At 46.8% G+C, this 18,494-nt stretch overlaps 1 protein-coding gene across 1 annotated transcript; it reads right to left on the bottom strand.

Annotated features, from left to right (window-relative positions):
- Nucleotides 1-4,752: 4,752 nt before the first annotated feature.
- CYTIP (cytohesin 1 interacting protein) lies at nt 4,753-18,197 on the bottom strand. Its single transcript, XM_030488522.1, has 8 exons — nt 17,985-18,197; nt 14,811-14,860; nt 14,437-14,491; nt 11,661-11,763; nt 11,448-11,541; nt 11,048-11,117; nt 7,776-7,842; nt 4,753-7,262 (listed from the first exon to the last, which is right to left on the bottom strand). The coding sequence occupies exons 1-8, from the start codon at nt 18,138-18,140 to the stop codon at nt 6,790-6,792; spliced, it is 1,068 nt and encodes a 355-aa protein (XP_030344382.1). The 5' UTR covers nt 18,141-18,197; the 3' UTR covers nt 4,753-6,789.
- Between the last annotated feature and the right edge of the window lie 297 nt (nt 18,198-18,494).

Genomic DNA, 18,494 nt, shown 5'->3' with positions numbered 1-18,494 from the left:
TTTCTCATTTTACAGGTCCTGTCCCCAGGGTTTGCCTCAGTGTGGAAACACCACTGAAAAAGGTTTCATGTCTGGGACTTACCATGGTTGGGAGCATCCCTGCTGCACCATGACCTCAAGGGCAGAGTGGGGATATGATCATCACACAGGGCCAAGGGGCCATGGCTGCCCTGGTGCAGCCAGCACAAATCCTGTATCAGGGCTTGAGCACGGGGCAAACTCCCAGCCAGATTTCTAACTTGAAGTCACGCAAAGCTGAAAACATGGCACCAGGGTTGACAAGCAAGTAGCCTGCTAACCTTGGAGCCACATCAGTTCCCATGGGAACAGGGACAGGTCCTGTCCCCATGTCCCCAAGAACCTGCCTGCCTGACTTCTAGATTACAGGAAGATATTGAAACAATTTTAGGTATTTCCTAGTGCCATCTATTGGTTACACAACCAATTCTCAACAACTCACATTTTCCCAATGGTCCTCATGGTCAAAGCACGATTTGCCTGAATCTATTATAAATCATTTTCCGTGTGACCTTTAGTGCAGGAAGTTTCCATTCCAGCTACCCTTTGCTAAAATTTTGGCACCTGGGATTTCAGAGGCACAACAGGGATTTGAGAGTCGGTGAGGTAAATCATTGCTGAGCCCCAGTAATTCCAGTTCATTCCAGAAATAGGAAGAGGCTGCCATGGCAGGGTGTTTGCAGAGCTCTGCAAGCTCCTCTGTCATTAACTCTCTGCTCCCCAGTTTCTGCTCCAAGCTTCCAGGAGCATCTCATGCACACACATGGCTGCCTGGGGGAGCACATGCGCCACACATGGTCACTGAAGCAGCTCCAGAGCAGAAGCCACATAACCCGGGGTCACCATGGGAGATGCAGTGCCACCCAAAGCCAGGGCAAGATGACAGGCATGGTGGCACTGGAGACAAACATTCCCACGGCTGAGCACAGACAGGAGGGATTACATTTCACTTGAACCCCTCCAGAGAAAAACTCCTGTGGATCATGTCAACAAACTGCAAACAAGCATTTCCACTTATGTCAGCAACGTAAATACCTGATGTTTATGAAAAAACCCATACCTTGGGATTTATCTTCTATAGCGAATTTCAGGATTTAACTTTTCACCCAGCAGAGGAATGAAAGGAAAGGCAGAAGCACTGGTGTTCCCCCTGCTAGAGCTGTGTCAGGCACCAGCCAGCCCTCACATATGCTCGTTCTTCCCCAATGCTCCTGCTGGCCACGCTTGGCTTCAGAGGGGAGTTGCAGAAGGAGCAGCATGTTTCCTCTGAAAAACAGGAATACATGCCAGAGTGATGCAGCAAGGGTATGCTAGTTACAAACAATGGGCACATGCAGAGTAATTCAAGTTTTGACAGTGTTAAAAATAGGCAGCTGCTGCTTTCTTCCTGGCAAACACTGCACAAGCAGCCCAAAGGGATTTCTGGTGAGAGGAGAGCAGTTCCTGCCTATTGGAAGGAATTTGCCAATGCAGGTTGGTCTTCTCTGTCTGCCCCCAGGAGCTCAGGGTCACCTGTTACCCCTAGGTCATCGCAGTGACTGAGAGTCTGGAAGCTGCTTGGATGCCACAGCATCCCCAGTGGTGTTTTTAAGCAGGCAGAGTTCTTAGCTGGACTTGGAAAAAGGAAAAAGTAGCTGTGAGTTCCTCCCACCGCAGGCAGCTATTTATAATCACAGCTGGGCAAAGCCACCTCTCAGGGCTAGGAAAACATTTAATTTGCACTAACCTGAGGTGGTGCCATTTCTGCCTCTAAGCTTTTAAAAATGAAAAAGCCTGTACTGAAAAGAGCCAAACTTTACAGAAGCAATTCAGGCTATGGACCTTTCCCCGAGCAGAGCATTGCCTGAACAGCCCAGCTCTCTGCTCTCGCCAACACTTCCATCTGCACTGGAGAAGCTCCTGTCCCCAGAGCACAGGTGCCACCAGGGCATCTCTTGGCTGTGCAGCCCAGCATGGCCAATGGCAGCAACGTGGCATTGCCATCCTCTGTCGTGGGCCATGAGCTTTGCACCAGTTTGCAAGGCCTCAGCACTGGGGCGCGTTGGATGGGCTCTACCTGGGCTTCGTTGGCTTAGCCCCACTGTGACAGTGATTTCTGTGGCTGACCAGGTGCCCATGGTGAGTTTGCTTTACTTTTGCTTATCTGTGTGTAGCACAACCATATAGCTTTATGCAGACAGCAGTAACAAGCAACTGGTCTGTGCTGGGAGCATAGCAATAAATTTTTGGCTTTATATATGTATAAGGTGTGCTTCCATTTTGTCTTGCAGTGGCAGGCAGGACAAACTCAGTTGCCTGCGATAACTACATCTTGTGATCTTCTTTTCAATGCTATGAAAGCTGGGTGCAACCAGCTGCTATGCATGAAAACTTCTAAAACAGCTGCATGAGAAAGTAAACATTGGGTGCGAAAGAAGAAATCAGCAGAGCAGAACCACATGTGGGAAGGCAGAAACACAGCCATCCCTAAGAAGTGCGTGGAAAAGTGGTCGCTGAACAGATAGCCACCTGCTCTGAGCATAACTGAAAAGGAGCAAAACCCAGAACATGCAGAAACATGGCTCAGACAGGGAAATGCAGCAACTCCTCACGTATTTCAGCAGCTTCCAGGGCTGGACCTTTAATCTGTGGAGGGAGAGGTTTTGCAGCACAGTACAGCCTTGAAGCCAGAATGATTTTCCACTGGATTTGAAATGCTTCCAACAGAAGCCACAATCTGTTTCATGGTTTTGTGGAAAAAAACTTTCACAGTAGAAATTCAGGCCAAGAGAGCCCATGGAAAAAAAGAAAAAAAGGAAAGAGGTATTGCAAAGGTCAGAAAAAAAGCGCAAGGCTGGCTAGATCTGGGCATTGGGCAAGAGCAGGTTAAGCAGTTAAGAACCCATACAAGGTCAGGCTCAGTAGCATTCAGCAAATTAACTGAAGTTTTAAGTTTACAAAGGAATTGCATTCTTCAGAGCAGCCACACTTCTTTCTGCAGTAAACTTACACCCTATATCCACAGGGATAAGAGAAAAGGTAATCCCTTGGCTGTTAGGAAATCAAGTGAACCCTTCAATGACTCCATCCATGATCAGTGAGCACACCTCTTCTGCTGAAGGTCCAGAGCACCTTCTACATGCATTGCTTGGAGCCCCAGCCCTTGAACCAGTGTCACCACACAGCATTTCCTGTATGCTCACCTTCCTCCTGCCCTGACTCCTGTAAGGCAGAGCAGAGATCCTTCCAGACTGCTCTCTGCAAGGAGAAATGCCATTTTAAAAGAACTTTCTCCTTTGTTTAGTTCTCTGAGCTATTTGGCTTGCCTGTGAGCTCCTTCCTCCCCTCGGAAGGCTGGGGCACCTTTGGTCTTGACGCCTACTGCACCGACCCCACAGAGCCCGCTTGTCGCCCACATCCTGTTTTTGATTGTAGCCATGAACGTCACGTTGTCGTCTTGTAGCAACCAAAGCATGCTCTTGCCATTGCTAGAAAAGCATAATTTATTTAGTCTTTCTTAAGACCTGTCTTAATCTTGTTGGGTGCCCAGGCTCATTCAGCCTTTCCACACTAAAAGCAAGCATGCATGTCCTGAGGTAGGACAAATTAATTTGCCATACCAAAAAGGATCCTGCTTCGGACCACAAAACTGCACTAATGTCCACCAGAGACACAGGGAGTAGAGTTCATACAGTGTTTTAAATACCTTTTTTTCCCCCTCTATAAATCAAGGCAAAGGATGAAGGCTGTGACCAAGGCACCCTGCCAAGCCCCGCCTCTGCCACTGCGTCCCTATAAACTAGCTGCAATGAAGGCAAAAGAAGACATTCATTCGGGAGCTGCAGTGGAAAAGCAAAGCAGGCCCCAGCCAGGCTGACACATTTCTATTAGTCTCTGCAGACCAGTCAGCCCATGCTCTCCACAGCAAAGAAGGAGCTCTGGCCTGGCTTTGGGAGTGCACTAATTTTCACCCAGGTGAAGAGCCCATAGCACCGGTGGACAAAGCTTCAACCCTCTGGTCAGACACATCAGGCTAGGGATATTTTGTCTTCTGACACAAATACATGCAACAGTCATAGGTCCAAATATTCCCTCGCTAGGTAAAGAGAGAGGAGTGCTCCTGCTCGAGAGGAGTGAGCCACCATCAGCCACCCACAACCACATGCAGCAGCGTGCCAGCTCTGGCTGGCTGGAAACATCCCTGTGCAGGTGATGGAGAGCGCTCTTCCCTTCCCTCAGCGCAGTCTGGCACCTGGAGCCAAGCGATCCAACTGCAACATGGGACTGAGTTCAAGGTTCCTTTCTAAGTGCTGAAGCCGTTTGTTCTTTTTGGGGGCCTACAACAGCCTTCACCAGATTTTCTGGTTATTATGCCGACAGTTGCTTTCAAACACCCATATATATGCCTTTAATTCCACAGTTTGTCCAAATAGAAATAATATCTACTATTTTTTTTCTCCTTTCAGCTGGTGTTACTGGAAAAGAAATGTAAAACTCTACCTTGAGACAGCAGATCACAGGCAACAAACATGACATCTAGCAATGAGCCCCAGAGCCCAGACCAGCACCTGAAATGCTCCAGCCTGGGCTGACAGGTTGGCTCTGGCTCCCTTGCAAGTGTCAGACCAAAGCCCACCTCCAGGCCCAGGAGCTGGGGGATGAAGAATAGAAGAGGGCTCACAGGCTGAACTGCAGGTGTTTGGTTCAGCAGCACAGACAGAACACCATTCCCATATGTATAAACCTCGTGAGCTGCTCTCCTGATTGCCCTTCAGCTCTCCCAGATACTTGCAGTATTACCACCTACTTAATCCTTTTAAGAGAAATTACAGATGCCAATACGGATTCTGCTGGCTTAGCAACATTCAATAATTAGAGAACTATTGGGAACAGGTTGTTTTTATTTCGGGTTCATCTCAAAGGGAAACTACTGGATTTAGCCTGAGGTTTATGAAAAGACCAGGAAATCCTGCCACAGCAGTACCCGAGTGGTAAACAACTGCATGGTCTGCTGGGTCAAAAGATGAATGAGTCACACAAGGTATTTAAATTATATTTAAAATTCTTCAAATTGTATTTGAAAAACATAATCAGGTTGCTTGGGCTGAACAAACAGCCTATTTCTCTGCTGCCTGAGAGAGAAATAAAATTTTTCTTTTTCTTCACATTTATGCCCTTATTTATTATTTCATATAAACTATCAAGTTAATCTTACTGCTGAAGTCTCTGCTCCAGAAGAAATGTGAACAGCTAATGACCTTCCTGCCAATGCAGTGGAAGCACCAGCCCCAGGGCCATCTCCTGCAGCCACTGGACCTCAGAGGGGCTGCAGAGGGACCAGGTCGCAGGCACAGCTCTCTAAGGAGGTCCCCAGGGCACAACCTGCGGCTGTCCACGCACAGGGCAATCCTGCTCGTCCCTGCAGGACAATCCTCTGCCTCTTCTCTCACATTAAAGAGGTCAGAACAATCTGAGCTATATAGTTACATCATTATAATTGGACAAGTATGTTCTCAAATCTGGTAAAATTCTGGCCAGGTGACTTGAGCACCCTGCCCTCCGGGGGTGCAGTGAGACCCCAGCACTCTGGTGACTCTTGCCAAGCTGACACCCTGCAGAAAGTTCTGTTTCTAGCAAGGCTGGCAGGTGCCGCAGAGATGACCGCAGAGCCGCGCTGGGAAGCAGGAGATGCAAAGACCCATCACCCTTTGCTGCCCATCGCCTGCAGCCTTCCACAGCAGCAGCTGCCACAGCCCCCTTGCCTCCCTCCCAGATTACAGAGACATACACGCCTCACCCCTTTTGCCTGGGGAGTGCTCTCTCCACAGAGCTACCAGCCTGCTGGCACCTCTGCCCAATGCTGCTGGTGCTCTCCACCGTGCTTGTTCAACACCAGAGCCCATAGGGATGCATGGTGACTGGTGCACCTTGCTCTGGACCCATGGAGCTGCTCAGAGTGGCAAGCACACGGACACTACCAGTTCTCCATGCACAGAGCCTGGGGTGCGTGCATGCTCAGCCGGGTCCTTTCTACTCCAAATCCCTGGAGTAAAACAGGTTTGGCAAGACATGACAAACCAGCTACTGGCAGAGATTGCAGCTGGTCAGATCACAACCAATTAACCAGTTTATTGCAGGGTTTGTACAATGGCTGCTAAGAGTGAGAAACTGATAGCAGCCAGCATTTACTTTGTAAATCTGTCTGTCAGTGCTGTCGGCTCAGCTGACCAGAGGAACTGATCCCTGCTTTGGAGGCTGGGAAGTGAGTTGTGGAGTTCACCTTTTCATTTTCTTTTTACCATGGGTAAATCTCTGCCCTTCGTTTCAAAATGTTACTGCCCAGGGTCTGTCTCTGTTGCATGCTTTGGCCTCCATCCTCTTTCTAAGGGGAGTATGTCACTGTTTTTAGTAGAAGCACTTGCTTTATTAAAGACCTTTGGAAGACCATGACTTTGGCAACAAGAAATAAATAGCTATCAATTTTGCATTCAATTAAAAACTGTTATTAACACTAAACTATGCTGAGGAAGTTCTGCAAAGGTTCTTCACGTTTCAGAGTTAGTCATTTTTCTCGTTAATGAAGAGGTTCACTGTGTGCTCTGATTAAAAATTAAAATAATTAAAAATCCCAGGGCTTTTTAAATATCATCAGTACTGTTGTTTGGAGGACTGCCATGCAGTGCCACCAGGCTTCACCCACTGCATGCCTCTGGTGAGCTGCTGCTCTTGGCCCCAGGCCACGCAGCTGTCCCACATGCAGAGCCCTGGGCATCAAGGATGGCACGTGCGATATCAGACCCGACTTTCTTCCTCTTCCACTGCCCGGTGAAGGCCTGGAATGAACTTCAAAAGATTCTTTCGGACACTGGATCTCCTGCTTTTCCGTGGGAGAGTCCCAAAAGTACTGGTGTAGCTGCTGCCCTCCCAGAGCGGAGACATGGACCCGCTGCTGGCCAGACTGATACTGCGGATCCTCCGCAGTGAGGACCTCCCAGGAACACCATCTCCGTCCCTGGGGAAGAAGCAGTCATCATCTATGCTCGACTGGCGGCTCAGGCTCTCTGCAGCTGAATCCTCAAAGGCGCAGCTTTGGTAGAAGCTGTCCTCACTGTCCACAGTCATCGAGCTCAGCCGGCTGCGGGAGCTGCTCTCACTGGAGAAGCGAGGCTTCATTGGAAAGAGGTGTCCTACTGTGCTGCCACCACCAAGCGAGCTGGCCTCTTCCAGCTCCAGTGTGCCCAGCAGTGCGTTGTCATTCACCTCCCCTGAAAGCAGAAGCCAAAGAGGAGCATTATTTACCGGTGTTTGCTCAAGGCTGGAGAGCAGGATGCCTGTGCCGTGGTGGCACAGGGATATGTCATGCCCAGCATCTCAGCACAGGGAGCAGCCCCTGTCCATCGAGGGAAGCTGTTTCCCAGCTGTGGAGTGCTCTCTGCCCCAGATATCCCCCACATGCAGAATCAAAGCCACTCTCTAGGCAATCCGTAAAAAACACAAGCAAAAACAACTCTCTCCTGATAAGTCCAAATAAGAATGGATAAAAAATTTGCAACCTAGAACTCATGCAAAAGAGCCTTTGGTCTGCATTAGTCAAGCAACATCCAAATTTATTACTCCCAGAAAAAAACTTTCCCAGGGGCAGCCCCATGCCTTCATTTGCAGGGGAAAAGGAAAGCAAATGAAAATCAGATTAAAGAATTGCTTTTTACAGATGAGAAAGTGTTTCCACAGAAGAACTCAGCAGCGCTGCGGTTTTCTACCCAGAAACAAGGACGTACCATGCAGCAAGCGTTGTTCCTGTAAGAGCAGAGAGCGCAACTCCACCCATTTCTGCTGCAGACTTTGCTGTGGAGGAGAAAGAGGGCTCTGTCATTCATACACTTTCGCAGAAGCATAAGAGGACTTGTAAAGAAAACAATCTAGAAAGTACAGGTCACCTACAGGCAGCACTTGTATGTCCCTTTTTTTACAGAGACAATTTTCCCAGGGTTTAGCAAATTTCATCCAGAAAGCACAGTCTGCTCATATCCTGGGTGCTCAGTGAGGTGCTGTACACATCTGATTTGAAAACCAGCAGCCTGAAATCTGTAGAGCGCGCTGCTTGCCTTCAGCCAGCACAGGACAGGCTCTGCAGCCCACCTCCCTCTAGCCCTCTGCTGCTCTGGAGCCCACCAGCAGTGAACAGGCACCCCACTCCTCATTCCTGGGTCCTGCAGTGCAGCATGGGATGGCACAGCTAACCATCCCGACCTTGTGTTAAGAATGCACCATCCTGTACATCCTCACAGCCTCTGAGTGTTGTGAGGATGCACAGCATGCATATCCAACCTAATGCCATCCAACACAGCAACATTTCTCTTTCCCTCTGTTGCAGGTTAACATTTTGTGTAAAAATAAACTATTGCATAGTTAATTAAAAAATGACAACAGAACAACTGATGAGTCTCTGCCTGGAGACAGTTGCAGTAGGTACTTCCCCAGTAACTTGCCTGAAACCGCTGCACCTCGGGCACGCAGCCAGACAGGCTAGCAAATCACACACTTGTACACCCAAACTGGCCAGACCTGCATGGTCAATCCTGTCAGCACATTCACTTTTTTTTTTCCTCACTTTGGAAAAATCAATCACACAATGAAACTCTGTCCCAGCCACAGGGTGGTGATGCACTGGGATGCCCTGTGGGCAAGCCTGCAAAACAGGAGCAGTGACCACTTTCGAGGAGAATTAGTCCAAAGTCTGCTCTTACAATCTCCACGCAGCGTTGAATACAGTAGTTTTTAGAAGTTTATAATTCAAACAGACCTAGGAAATTGTATGTAAGAGATGCTGAGGAGTTGCCCAAAGGTTTTCTCCATCCAGACCCAGCCGAAAGAGCAATCACCTCCTAGTCCTGGTTTCTAATTAAATTGTAATAGTAGCAGGACTGTCAGAGTAACTGATACACAGAGTGGGCTTCTGCTCACAGCTGGATGCCCATTCCACCAGCAGAGGAGTGGTGGGCACAGCAGGGTGTGCGTCCCAGCTGCAGTGCCTTGCATGGGCCACTCTGCTGCCTGCTGTGTCCCGAGAGCAGGACATGCTTGTGCAACTGCACGTCCAAGCCTGTGGTGATGCCTTGTACTCACAGGCACATCGCTGTCTTGCTGCGGTTACAGGGGTTTGCAACAACCGGGCGCACCCTTCAGTAAGGCACCAGAGACAGTTATAAACAGAATTAAGTTCTTTCCACTGCAGCACACTGATGTGAGAACACAGGGTCAGGCTCACGCTCTATTTTACTCTGTAACAACACCCATTGCGGAGGTTTGGCATTTCTGGGAAACAGATGTTTTCTAAAACTTCTCTTTTGAAACAGAACCTTTCACAACAGATTTTGAGATTTTGGCTTTATAATTTTCCTGTAAAGGTGCGGGGAGGAATGGCCCATTTCTGGTGACTTTACTGGTTATTTCATCCAGATTTCCAAGGGACCAGACTTAACAGCTTGCCATGGAGTACTGACCATGGCCTGGATGGAAGCATCCTGCTGCTGTGTTCTCATTAGCACAGTGATGAATGCTCTGGGTCTGGCTCTAGGGTCTGGCTCCTTTCTTGCCATGTCTGGACTAGCCATCCGGCTGGTCAGTCTCAGCATCTCCAAACACCTCCCCAGCTCCGGGGATGTGGTCACACACAGCTCCACACAAGGCCAGCATGGCCCTTGCACTCACACCAGTCTCCCAACATCTCCCACCACATAAGAGCACACTGGGCATGCAGGGGTTTGTCCCATCACCACAGGGAGCACCAGTGCTGCCTCCAGGCTCAGCTCACCCAGCTATTCCCACCAGCCAAGAGCCCAGAGCCTCCCACTGCCCATTGGTCAGTTTTACCTCCTTCAGAGAGAAAATAACAGCCGTCTGCCAGGGAGCAGTGCCTAAAACCATTGTTGCCATTTCCAAAAGCATCTTCCATAACGCCCATCAGTTTAACAAGCCTTGGAGGGCAAACTGAGCTCATTGAGGTCCCAGCCTGGTTTCCTCGCCCCTGCCCATCATCTAGGCTGAAGTAACCATGACCAAGATATCTCCTGGACAGCCAGGCACTGCCCTCAGCACCCCCCAGCTGCAACCAGAGGTTCGGAGGAATCCCTCCTTTCCTCACCCTCCAGCCCCCACAGCTACCGTTTACATCATCTGCATCATCAGTGTCATGCAGGAAATTACAACACCCAGTGCTGTACTGTTATAAATGCAGTGCAAACCAATTCAATAAACAATTAAATAAACATTGTTTTAAACATACTAGATACTAAACATGAAATTGGCCCTGTGGCAGGACTTATATTTTATAGGCAATGGCACATATGGCAAACTGTCCCTGCTGCTCAGCTCTGGCAAGCCTAACCCATTCAGCATGAGGCTTATTCTAGCCAGATTAATTTTTAATGAACTTTTAAAAGTACTGTACTCACTCCTGTGTGCAGAGTTTTGGCATAGAGTTGTCATAAGGAAAAACCCCTCACTCAGGTCAACCAAGTCCCAGCTTTGGAAAGCCCCGGCCCCTGCAGTGCTGCGGCTGCAGTGGGGTGAGCAGAGAGGCATGCTGGGGCACTGGCACTCAAAAACCTGTTGCCAGCCTGGCTGCCTCAGACTCAGCTGGGAGAAGTTCTACAAGACAGAGGTGCCATCAGCATGCTGTCCCTAAAGAGCCTGGGGTCTGCTTAGGAAAGCCTGTGTTCCATTTCTGCTAAATACAGAGGATTTTAAAATACGCTGTTCTGTTCTGTTCTTACAGGGGGGGATTGCCTACCAGCTGGGCACAGCTGAGACACAGGCAGAAATGGAAATATTAAGAGTTACAGAAATTATTTTGAGGGAAAATATTACCAAAAAATATATACAGAAAACATTATAGGGACTGTGGCTTGGGGTGCTGGTGACAGGGGGCACACAGATGTCTGTCCCCTGCCAAGACACCCAGCCCCATGGACACCCACCTACCCCCATTAGCAATGAACCACAACAGGCCTCTGCATTCAACAACAGATGAACTAATTAATTACACTACCTTCAGTAACTGCAGCTTGGTCTCGAGCTCCATTTTCCGCACAAACATGGCCCCATTGACAGTCTCTAACCTGTGAAGAACAGGCAATGCTGACATCGAAGTGGAGAGGAGTGTCGAGCGCTTCCAGGCCATGTACCACAGCGCACTGCAGAGCATGGAGCCATGGACCGCTAGGGAAGCAGCTGCATGCAGGGACAGGGAGTACCCCACATCCCGAACCCTCTGCTCCATGGCTGTCTTCAGCCTTCATGTGCAACAGGAGCGTGGCTCTGCACAAACAGACCCACAGGGATTGCTGCCTCTGAGATAGCACAGGACTGCAGGGGAGCACCAGAAGCTTTCTTGGCTTCCAGCTGGAGAGTCTTTTAAGCTAAAAACCATTTGAAGGAGGGATGCCTACCTTAAATAGTTCCCTGAAGACTTTATCAAGTCCACTATTTGCTTGTGACTAAAACCATCAGTGTTCACACCATTGATACTGGCAAGGATATCACCTGTTAGAGATACACAGAGGCAAAACTTAGCACATGCATGCCTTCCACATGCTCTACAACAAAACTGAGAGGAAAGCAAGATAAGACCACCACAGCAGGAAAAAACCATGAACACTTACCAGTTTGAAGGCCAGAAATATAGGCAGGACTTTCTTCTTGAATTTTGCAGACACAAGTGCATACCTCCAGGGAGTAATCATTTTGGTGTGGAAATCTAATAGTCTGTTAATACCAAAGTGACAGAGTTACCAATATAAAAGCCATGAAAACAATTTAAAAATCAATAAGAAGTCTCTGATGAGCAGGGTGTATTATCGTGCAAGTGAGAACAGCAAAATGTTATAACCTAACAATTAGAAATTGCTTTCTTATGATAGAGAACAGCAGACACCTGACAGATACCTGTAAGTTGACTTTGCAAAAAACAAAAAAAAAAAAAAAGGTAGTTTTAAAGCAAGTTGGTTATTCAATATCAAAAACTCAGTAACTTCAGTCAAGAATATCTGTTAACATGGATGCAGATTGCTTTCTGGAAGGATATTTCATGTTCCCAGCCACAGCACGGCAGGATGTGACTTGGGCTTTCAAGTGATTGACTCCTACTCATTGTGAATGCTGTGTGAAGCCAGCTGGTGCTGCCAGATAGATCAATTCACAATAGAGGAACTGAAAAGCAGGAAAAGTTGAACCTGCTGTTGCTCTTTTGGCCTCTTAAACTCATTATCCACATCCCCACACCCTCTCAAAAGTGCTTTTAATTCTTGACTTATACATTTAAATATACGTTAAGTATTCCTAAGTATAAATCCATCATGTGGTTATCAGTGCTGACGTATTTAGAAAAATGCAAAAGTAGGCGAAGCAACCTGACCAGATCTTGCAATGACAGGAAATGTCTTCTTGGTTACATGCAAATATTAGTATTTAGCCACATCTTCCTACCGAAATTTAAGACTGAAGCTGAAGTTCCTGAAAACCTGAGAGCCACATCTAACCCAGATATAAGAAGTCATGTTAGATTCCCAAATTTCTCAATCAGTGTAGAACAAACAGAGATGAAGGCTGTCTGAGTTCAGAGATTGTCTGGCCAAATCACACAGTGATATATGAAGGGCAACACAGTGTTGCCCTTAGACCAACAGTAAAACTTTTGGCTAAACTAAGAGCACCAAGTAAAACATGAGGGTCTTGGAGGACATGCCACTGCAGGTCACACCTACCAACCTGAAAGATTGGGCCAGCTTGAGCAATATGAAGGGACAAGTAGGGTGGGATTCATCATGCATAACTGGAGCGTCTGGACAGAGGTGCCAGGATGTCCCCACAAGAGCCACCAGGAGAGGTGGACATCTCCAGGGGGTGTGACTGATGGCCCCAAGAGAAGCACTCCAGGAGAGTGGACTTCCCTCTTGTGTACCTTCTCCTCACAGACTGCGGAAGTTGGCTGGGCTGTGGTTTTGGAGGGGACGCTTAGCTTTTAGATGGCTGCAGTGGAGGGGAAAGACCAGCTACCAGAGTGTCTGCTCTGCAAACACCTAGGTGCTTTGGGAGCCACACCCAGGCTCTGGTCCACAAGTGGGAAGTAAGAGAAGGAGTGATAACATGTGAGAAACTCTGGCATTCAGCCATCACTGCAGTTCTCATGCACTCCCTGCAGATGGTAGACCTAAAGTTTCACATCAGCTTATTGTGGTTTGCCTAATTTTAACTTGTAGTAATGAAATTACAGCTTCTAAATAATGGCTTATCCTTAGTATCAGGCAAATGCTGCCTTTCCATAGCCTGGACTTTCTAGAGAACTGCTCAAGCTGAATGTTCAGGAAGAAAATGTGCCAAGAACAATTATTTTTAATCGGAATGTCACATATAATGAAAATCTTCCCTGACAATTTATACAAAAGCCCAATAATTGACTCAATTATCCTCCCTTCTGAAAGCTCTCCACTGTTCACGAGCTGAACACTTACCCACTCATTAGTCACAGAAACAAATCTGAAAAAGTTAAGCTTTTCCTAATACACTAATTTCACTGAAAATACTGTTTTCTCTTCGTGCACAGATACAAGAAGATGCCCTGCTGCCGCAGTGATTGAAACAGAGGGGTGACATGGGAGGATCTCTCAAAACATGCTCTTGCCTGCAGGTCCCGCTGGCAGGCAGAGCTCTGTGGCACTGCCACAACTCGCTGCTCCCAAAACTGCATCCTTTTATTCCTGGGATTATCTTTTATTCATAACCAGGATTTTATGAAGTTTACTGATCTGAGAGTTATGTTTCTCACAAAAATCTACGGAACAAAAATCACCCATTAGCAGTGCTCCTGATAAGATTTTGGTTTTCCTATTTGATGATTTACTGACTTCTACATCTAACAGAATTCCTTCCTATATGATTTAGCACTCAAAAACTCATGCTTAGCAGTTGTTTATTAAAAAACATACCAATACTGTGCATCTACATCAAAAATACATCTATATATCTAAAAGGAGGTAGTAAAAAGCTACTATAAGGTATTTCTTTGAGAGAGAGTTTTTTTTGAGTTCTCTTTTTGTATTAAAATATTTTCATGTACAATTATTCTAAAAATATTCACTTACAGGGGTAAGAAGTTGTTGCCATTGCCTCATATTTGGATTTGGATGAGATTTCTCCTACATTCAATACTCTGACCCGTGAAAAGGCCAGAAATTCTCATCTGTGACCTTTGCTGTGAAAAAAAACTTGGAAATGCATCCTAGTTCTGTATTATTACTGTAAGCTCTTCAAATTTCATGAGGAACTGACAGATACCTTTCTCTGCTTTATGCTGTCTTAACCAAATTTTGAGGATGTGGCACTTGAGAGTTTGCAGCGTATTTTATTTTTAAATGAATCAGCTTATCATTTAAGTCTTACCTGGATTTCAAACCCAAATGTCTCTTTATCTTCTTTCAATATAGCAACAAGGTGTCTGTAAGAAGAATGCACAGAATTCCGTATGAATGCCAGGGTGCCACATCATGCGCTCCGTATTTCCAACCAAAACATTGTTGCCCGCCCTGTGCTAGCGGGGTGTCATCATGCCTTTCTTCAGATGTTGCAGCAGTAGTGCTTGCTCTTTCCTTACCCAAACTAAATGTCACAGTTTGACTTGCACATCCCAGGCGTTGGGTACTACTCTCTGCCCTGTACCCTTATCCCATTGGGGCAGCTAAACAGGAAGATTCCCAGAACACAGGTTTCATGCAGAAGAAGTAAATGACAGTGATTATAGAGGAATATCATCATACCTTTGCGGCCTGGAGGAGTCACCCAAGGAGCTGGATCTGGCTAAGGCAAGCTGTAACCAGAAACGGGAATAGAAAAGGGTCAGTAGGTTCATGGTTCTTTGAGGCACATGGCTAAAATCAGTACTTTAGAGGAAAACTAAAACTAGCTGCTGCTTCCCACCCCCAGCTTGTACCAACGCAGCCTCCCCCTCAGTCAAATGAGAACTTAAACTATGAGATCGGGAAAAAGAGCAGCATGGTCCAGGATTCAAGACAACTTCTCATCATGTTCAAAGCCACCTGTTAGATGCTGATGGCAAGCTCAGCCAGGCACAGCAGGGAGTCAGCCGCCAACAGCAATGACCCCCAGGTGCGCAAACCTTGGAAAAAGGTGCTCCCTCCTGCCCAAGAAGACTTTCTCCACCCTACCATTTCTTTCCAAGTGAGAAAGCAATTTCAAGCCATAACAGGTCTGGTATAAATGCCCATGGAGGATGTTTAACTAGTATTGCTGCAAGACGAAGTATCAACTGCAACACATTCTGATGTGAAATATTGCATTAACTGGCACAAGGCAGATGAAGGAATTCATGGTTATTTTTATTATGTAGGAAATTAAGCCCTGGAAAACAGGCTATAGCTCAGCTTTTTTTTCTTTCCAAACTTCTTAAATATAAAATTTAGTATTTCCAAAAAAAAAACCCCAACCCAAAACAAAACCAACATGGGTGCTCTTAGTACATCACAATATTGTTTCAGTTGATCACCTCCAGAAAATATCTGGGCATCCTCACTGGCAGCTGGTAATGCAGTACCTGTTCCAACTTTATTAGAAAACCACCCACTAGCTATCTGATCTTCCCTGCAATAAGTTAAAATTGAGAGCTGCCCTACAACCAGACAATATAAAATAAAGAAACACAAGGCTTTTCTTGTGCAGGAGTGATAATTTCAGGTTGAATCTGATGGCAAAAATGGTTGGAGCAGGAAACTCTTCCCCAGAGTGCTGGAGATGTAATTTCTGAGGAGTCTAGAAATGGGACAGACAAGAGGCACAACCACTCAAGAAAACCTCTGCATCCAACAGGGCGTCAGAGATGGACCTTCCACTGATTCTAGCAATGTCGACAATACTCTTGTCTTATTTTGCACACTTAAAAAACAAGCAAACAAAACAAACAGGAAGAAAAAAAGAATAAAAAACCAAAAAACCAAAAAAAACAAAAAAAAAAGGAAAAAAAACCCAAAAAAAACCAAACCAAAACCAAAAAAAAAAAAACCAAAAAACAGAACATGCTACATGGCAGCCCTGTGTTTTCAAATAACAGAAGGAATATTCCTTCTTCACCGTTCACCTTGTTGCACTGTGGTGTACCGCAGGGAGTAAGGGGCCAGCCAGGGCCACAGCATGGCGTGTGGCTGCTCTGTGCCATGAGCTGCTGCCTCCTTAGGGGTGCATAGGCACTCATGCTCTTGGGGAAGGACAAGGGGCTGATGGGCACACAGCACCAGAGCATCTTTCCAACAGCGGGAACCCTGCAAAACGCTGAAATGGGTGAGGCTCCAAGATTCTGAAGACCAGGGATTGCCGTCATTCCCGTTACCACTATAACTATTATCTCTACAGTACCTAAATCAGGTCTCTATTACACTAAGACCTCACCTTTCGTTTATACCTTCCTGCTAAACATGTGTGGACATTTATAAACTTAATGCTTGTCAGAAAAGGCAGAAAGCACACATAAATTAAGGTAGCTGCAGACAATTTTCTCTGCAGTTTCTTCTGGCAGTTACACAGCATTTCCAAGCCGATTCATTCATGGTCATGGCAACAAGCATCCAGGATCCCTGCCTCAAGCAAGGTAGGCCTGTGCCTGAAGAGTTCTCTGGAGAAAGCCAGGATCAGTGTTAAACATTGATTCTTCCTATAAAAATGAACCACAAGTAATGAATTGCATTATCACTGAAATGTTTGTAGCCGATACAGCCACACATCTCAGGCTTCAGCAGTATAAAATGATGCCACAGCATGACCACCTATAGAAACACCCTACTTTATAAACACACATTTACTTGTTGAGAGAAAAGGAGAGGAGGGAGAGACCACATGTATAATATAAACCGCACACCAGGTGAAACAGCTAATGGCAGGCATACAGCTGGGCTGAGGGCCCCTGCAGCCAGTGAACATTAGGTACATATGGTCTGTGCAGAACAATTCTCAGGCCTGATGCCCGTGTTGCAAGTCATCTTTAACAGACACAGCCGCGTCACAGCCATTACTGCCAGCTTCCCCTTGCACCACCAGCAATTGTCGCACAAATGGCTGCTCCTTCACAGCCACGGGATCTGGATGCCACCCAGCAGCGGCATTCCCAAGATTAGTCTGGCTTTGGCTTTCCTTTATCTCCCCACACTTGTACAAAGAAAAGGATTAAGTGTGTTTCCTTTACTGAACAAAGCCTTAAGTGTGCAGATATTATGTACCAGTTTTCTAATAGTACTTCCAGTTTACAATGTGTCTCAAACATTTCCTATTTAGGTTTCTTCATGCTAGACAAATAGACCAAAGATGGAATTGCTCGGCTGGTAATTTAGAGCAACAGCAAGAGAGAGTTTTGTGGGACTCCAGTTGCAAACAGCAGAAATACACTGTTCTGAGGAAAAAGCCCAGACGAGAGAGACAGCTCAACCAGCCCAGTTGTAGCAAAATATTCCAAAACCCAGACGGAAATAACTCAGGTGCTTTCTGTCAGCATTGCAGCACAAAGGGCAGTCCAGCCGGACTGCTATACTGAAGTAAATGCAAGTTTAAAGGAACTCCCAGACAGCAAGAGCCTATTTTGACTCACAGCGTTGTTGTAAATGGAGAAGAAACACAGCCAGGGCAGATCTCAGTTGTAAAAGCATTTCATGCTCTCAAGCCCCTGCAGGCAGAACACTTCTTTGCTCACTCCTCTCAAGAGCTTCCCACACTGACAGTGTTGCAAAAATTTCATTGCAATCCCCAAACCAGCTAGGCTAAAGGCGCCTGGTGGCCTCTTAGCAACCCTGACACCAGGAGCTACAGTGAACCTGTGCGGTCACTTGGTGAATCTGGGACATTTCTGCTGGCACCTGCAGGTGTGGGCAGAAAGCGGCTTTCCAGGCTGGAAGGAGCCACCAGCCTCCCAGCACACAGAAGCAACCCCGTACCTGCTTGCGCCCGCGGGGCAGCGTCCCCACTATGTTGGCCATGAGCTGGATCCTCCTGTTGTCCGTTGGCAGAGCCTGCTCCCCCCCAGCAGGGCCGGCACCGAAGCCGATGAAGTTGGTGTTATGGTTCTGCTGAATGAGCCACCTTAAAGCCATGTTGGTGGAAGGTCATTTAAAACGGCATTGCTAAATGCTGCAGCATGGCTGAGGAAACTAAAATACGCTCACCCCTCTGCGATCAAAAAGTACAAGACCGGAAAGCCAGCCACGTGATCTGTGGTTTAGGTGCACATTACATAAATCTCTTCTAGCAGATCACCGGGGCACTCGGTATGTGTTGTGCTCATAGGAGAGTTAAGAATTAGGCTTGGCAGTTAAAGAAATCTGCTTAATTTTTCCATTCCTGCACGCAATTCTCACCAAACAGCTGCTTCACTCTGCAATGATTCGTCCTTAAAGCACTACTTGCTTCAGACACTTGCCTGAATTCCAATTGTTCATTCTCCCGCT

The sequence above is a fragment of the Strigops habroptila genome, chromosome 5, assembly GCF_004027225.2.
Source record: "Strigops habroptila isolate Jane chromosome 5, bStrHab1.2.pri, whole genome shotgun sequence".
In the NCBI taxonomy this organism is placed as follows: Eukaryota; Metazoa; Chordata; class Aves; order Psittaciformes; family Psittacidae; genus Strigops; species Strigops habroptila.
The sequence above is the reverse complement of the archived record's forward strand: the minus strand, read 5'-3'. Positions and strand labels throughout refer to the sequence as shown.

Coding starts and splice junctions, on each gene's coding strand:
- CYTIP (XM_030488522.1), bottom strand. CDS start 18,140: ATGGCTTTAAGGTGGCTCATTCAGCAGAACCATAACACCAACTTCATC. Junction 14,492..14,810: donor GACTCCTCCAGGCCGCAAAG/GTATGATGATAT, acceptor TTCTTCTTACAG/ACACCTTGTTGCTATATTGA. Junction 11,764..14,436: donor CATTTGGGTTTGAAATCCAG/GTAAGACTTAAA, acceptor TGGTATTAACAG/ACTATTAGATTTCCACACCA.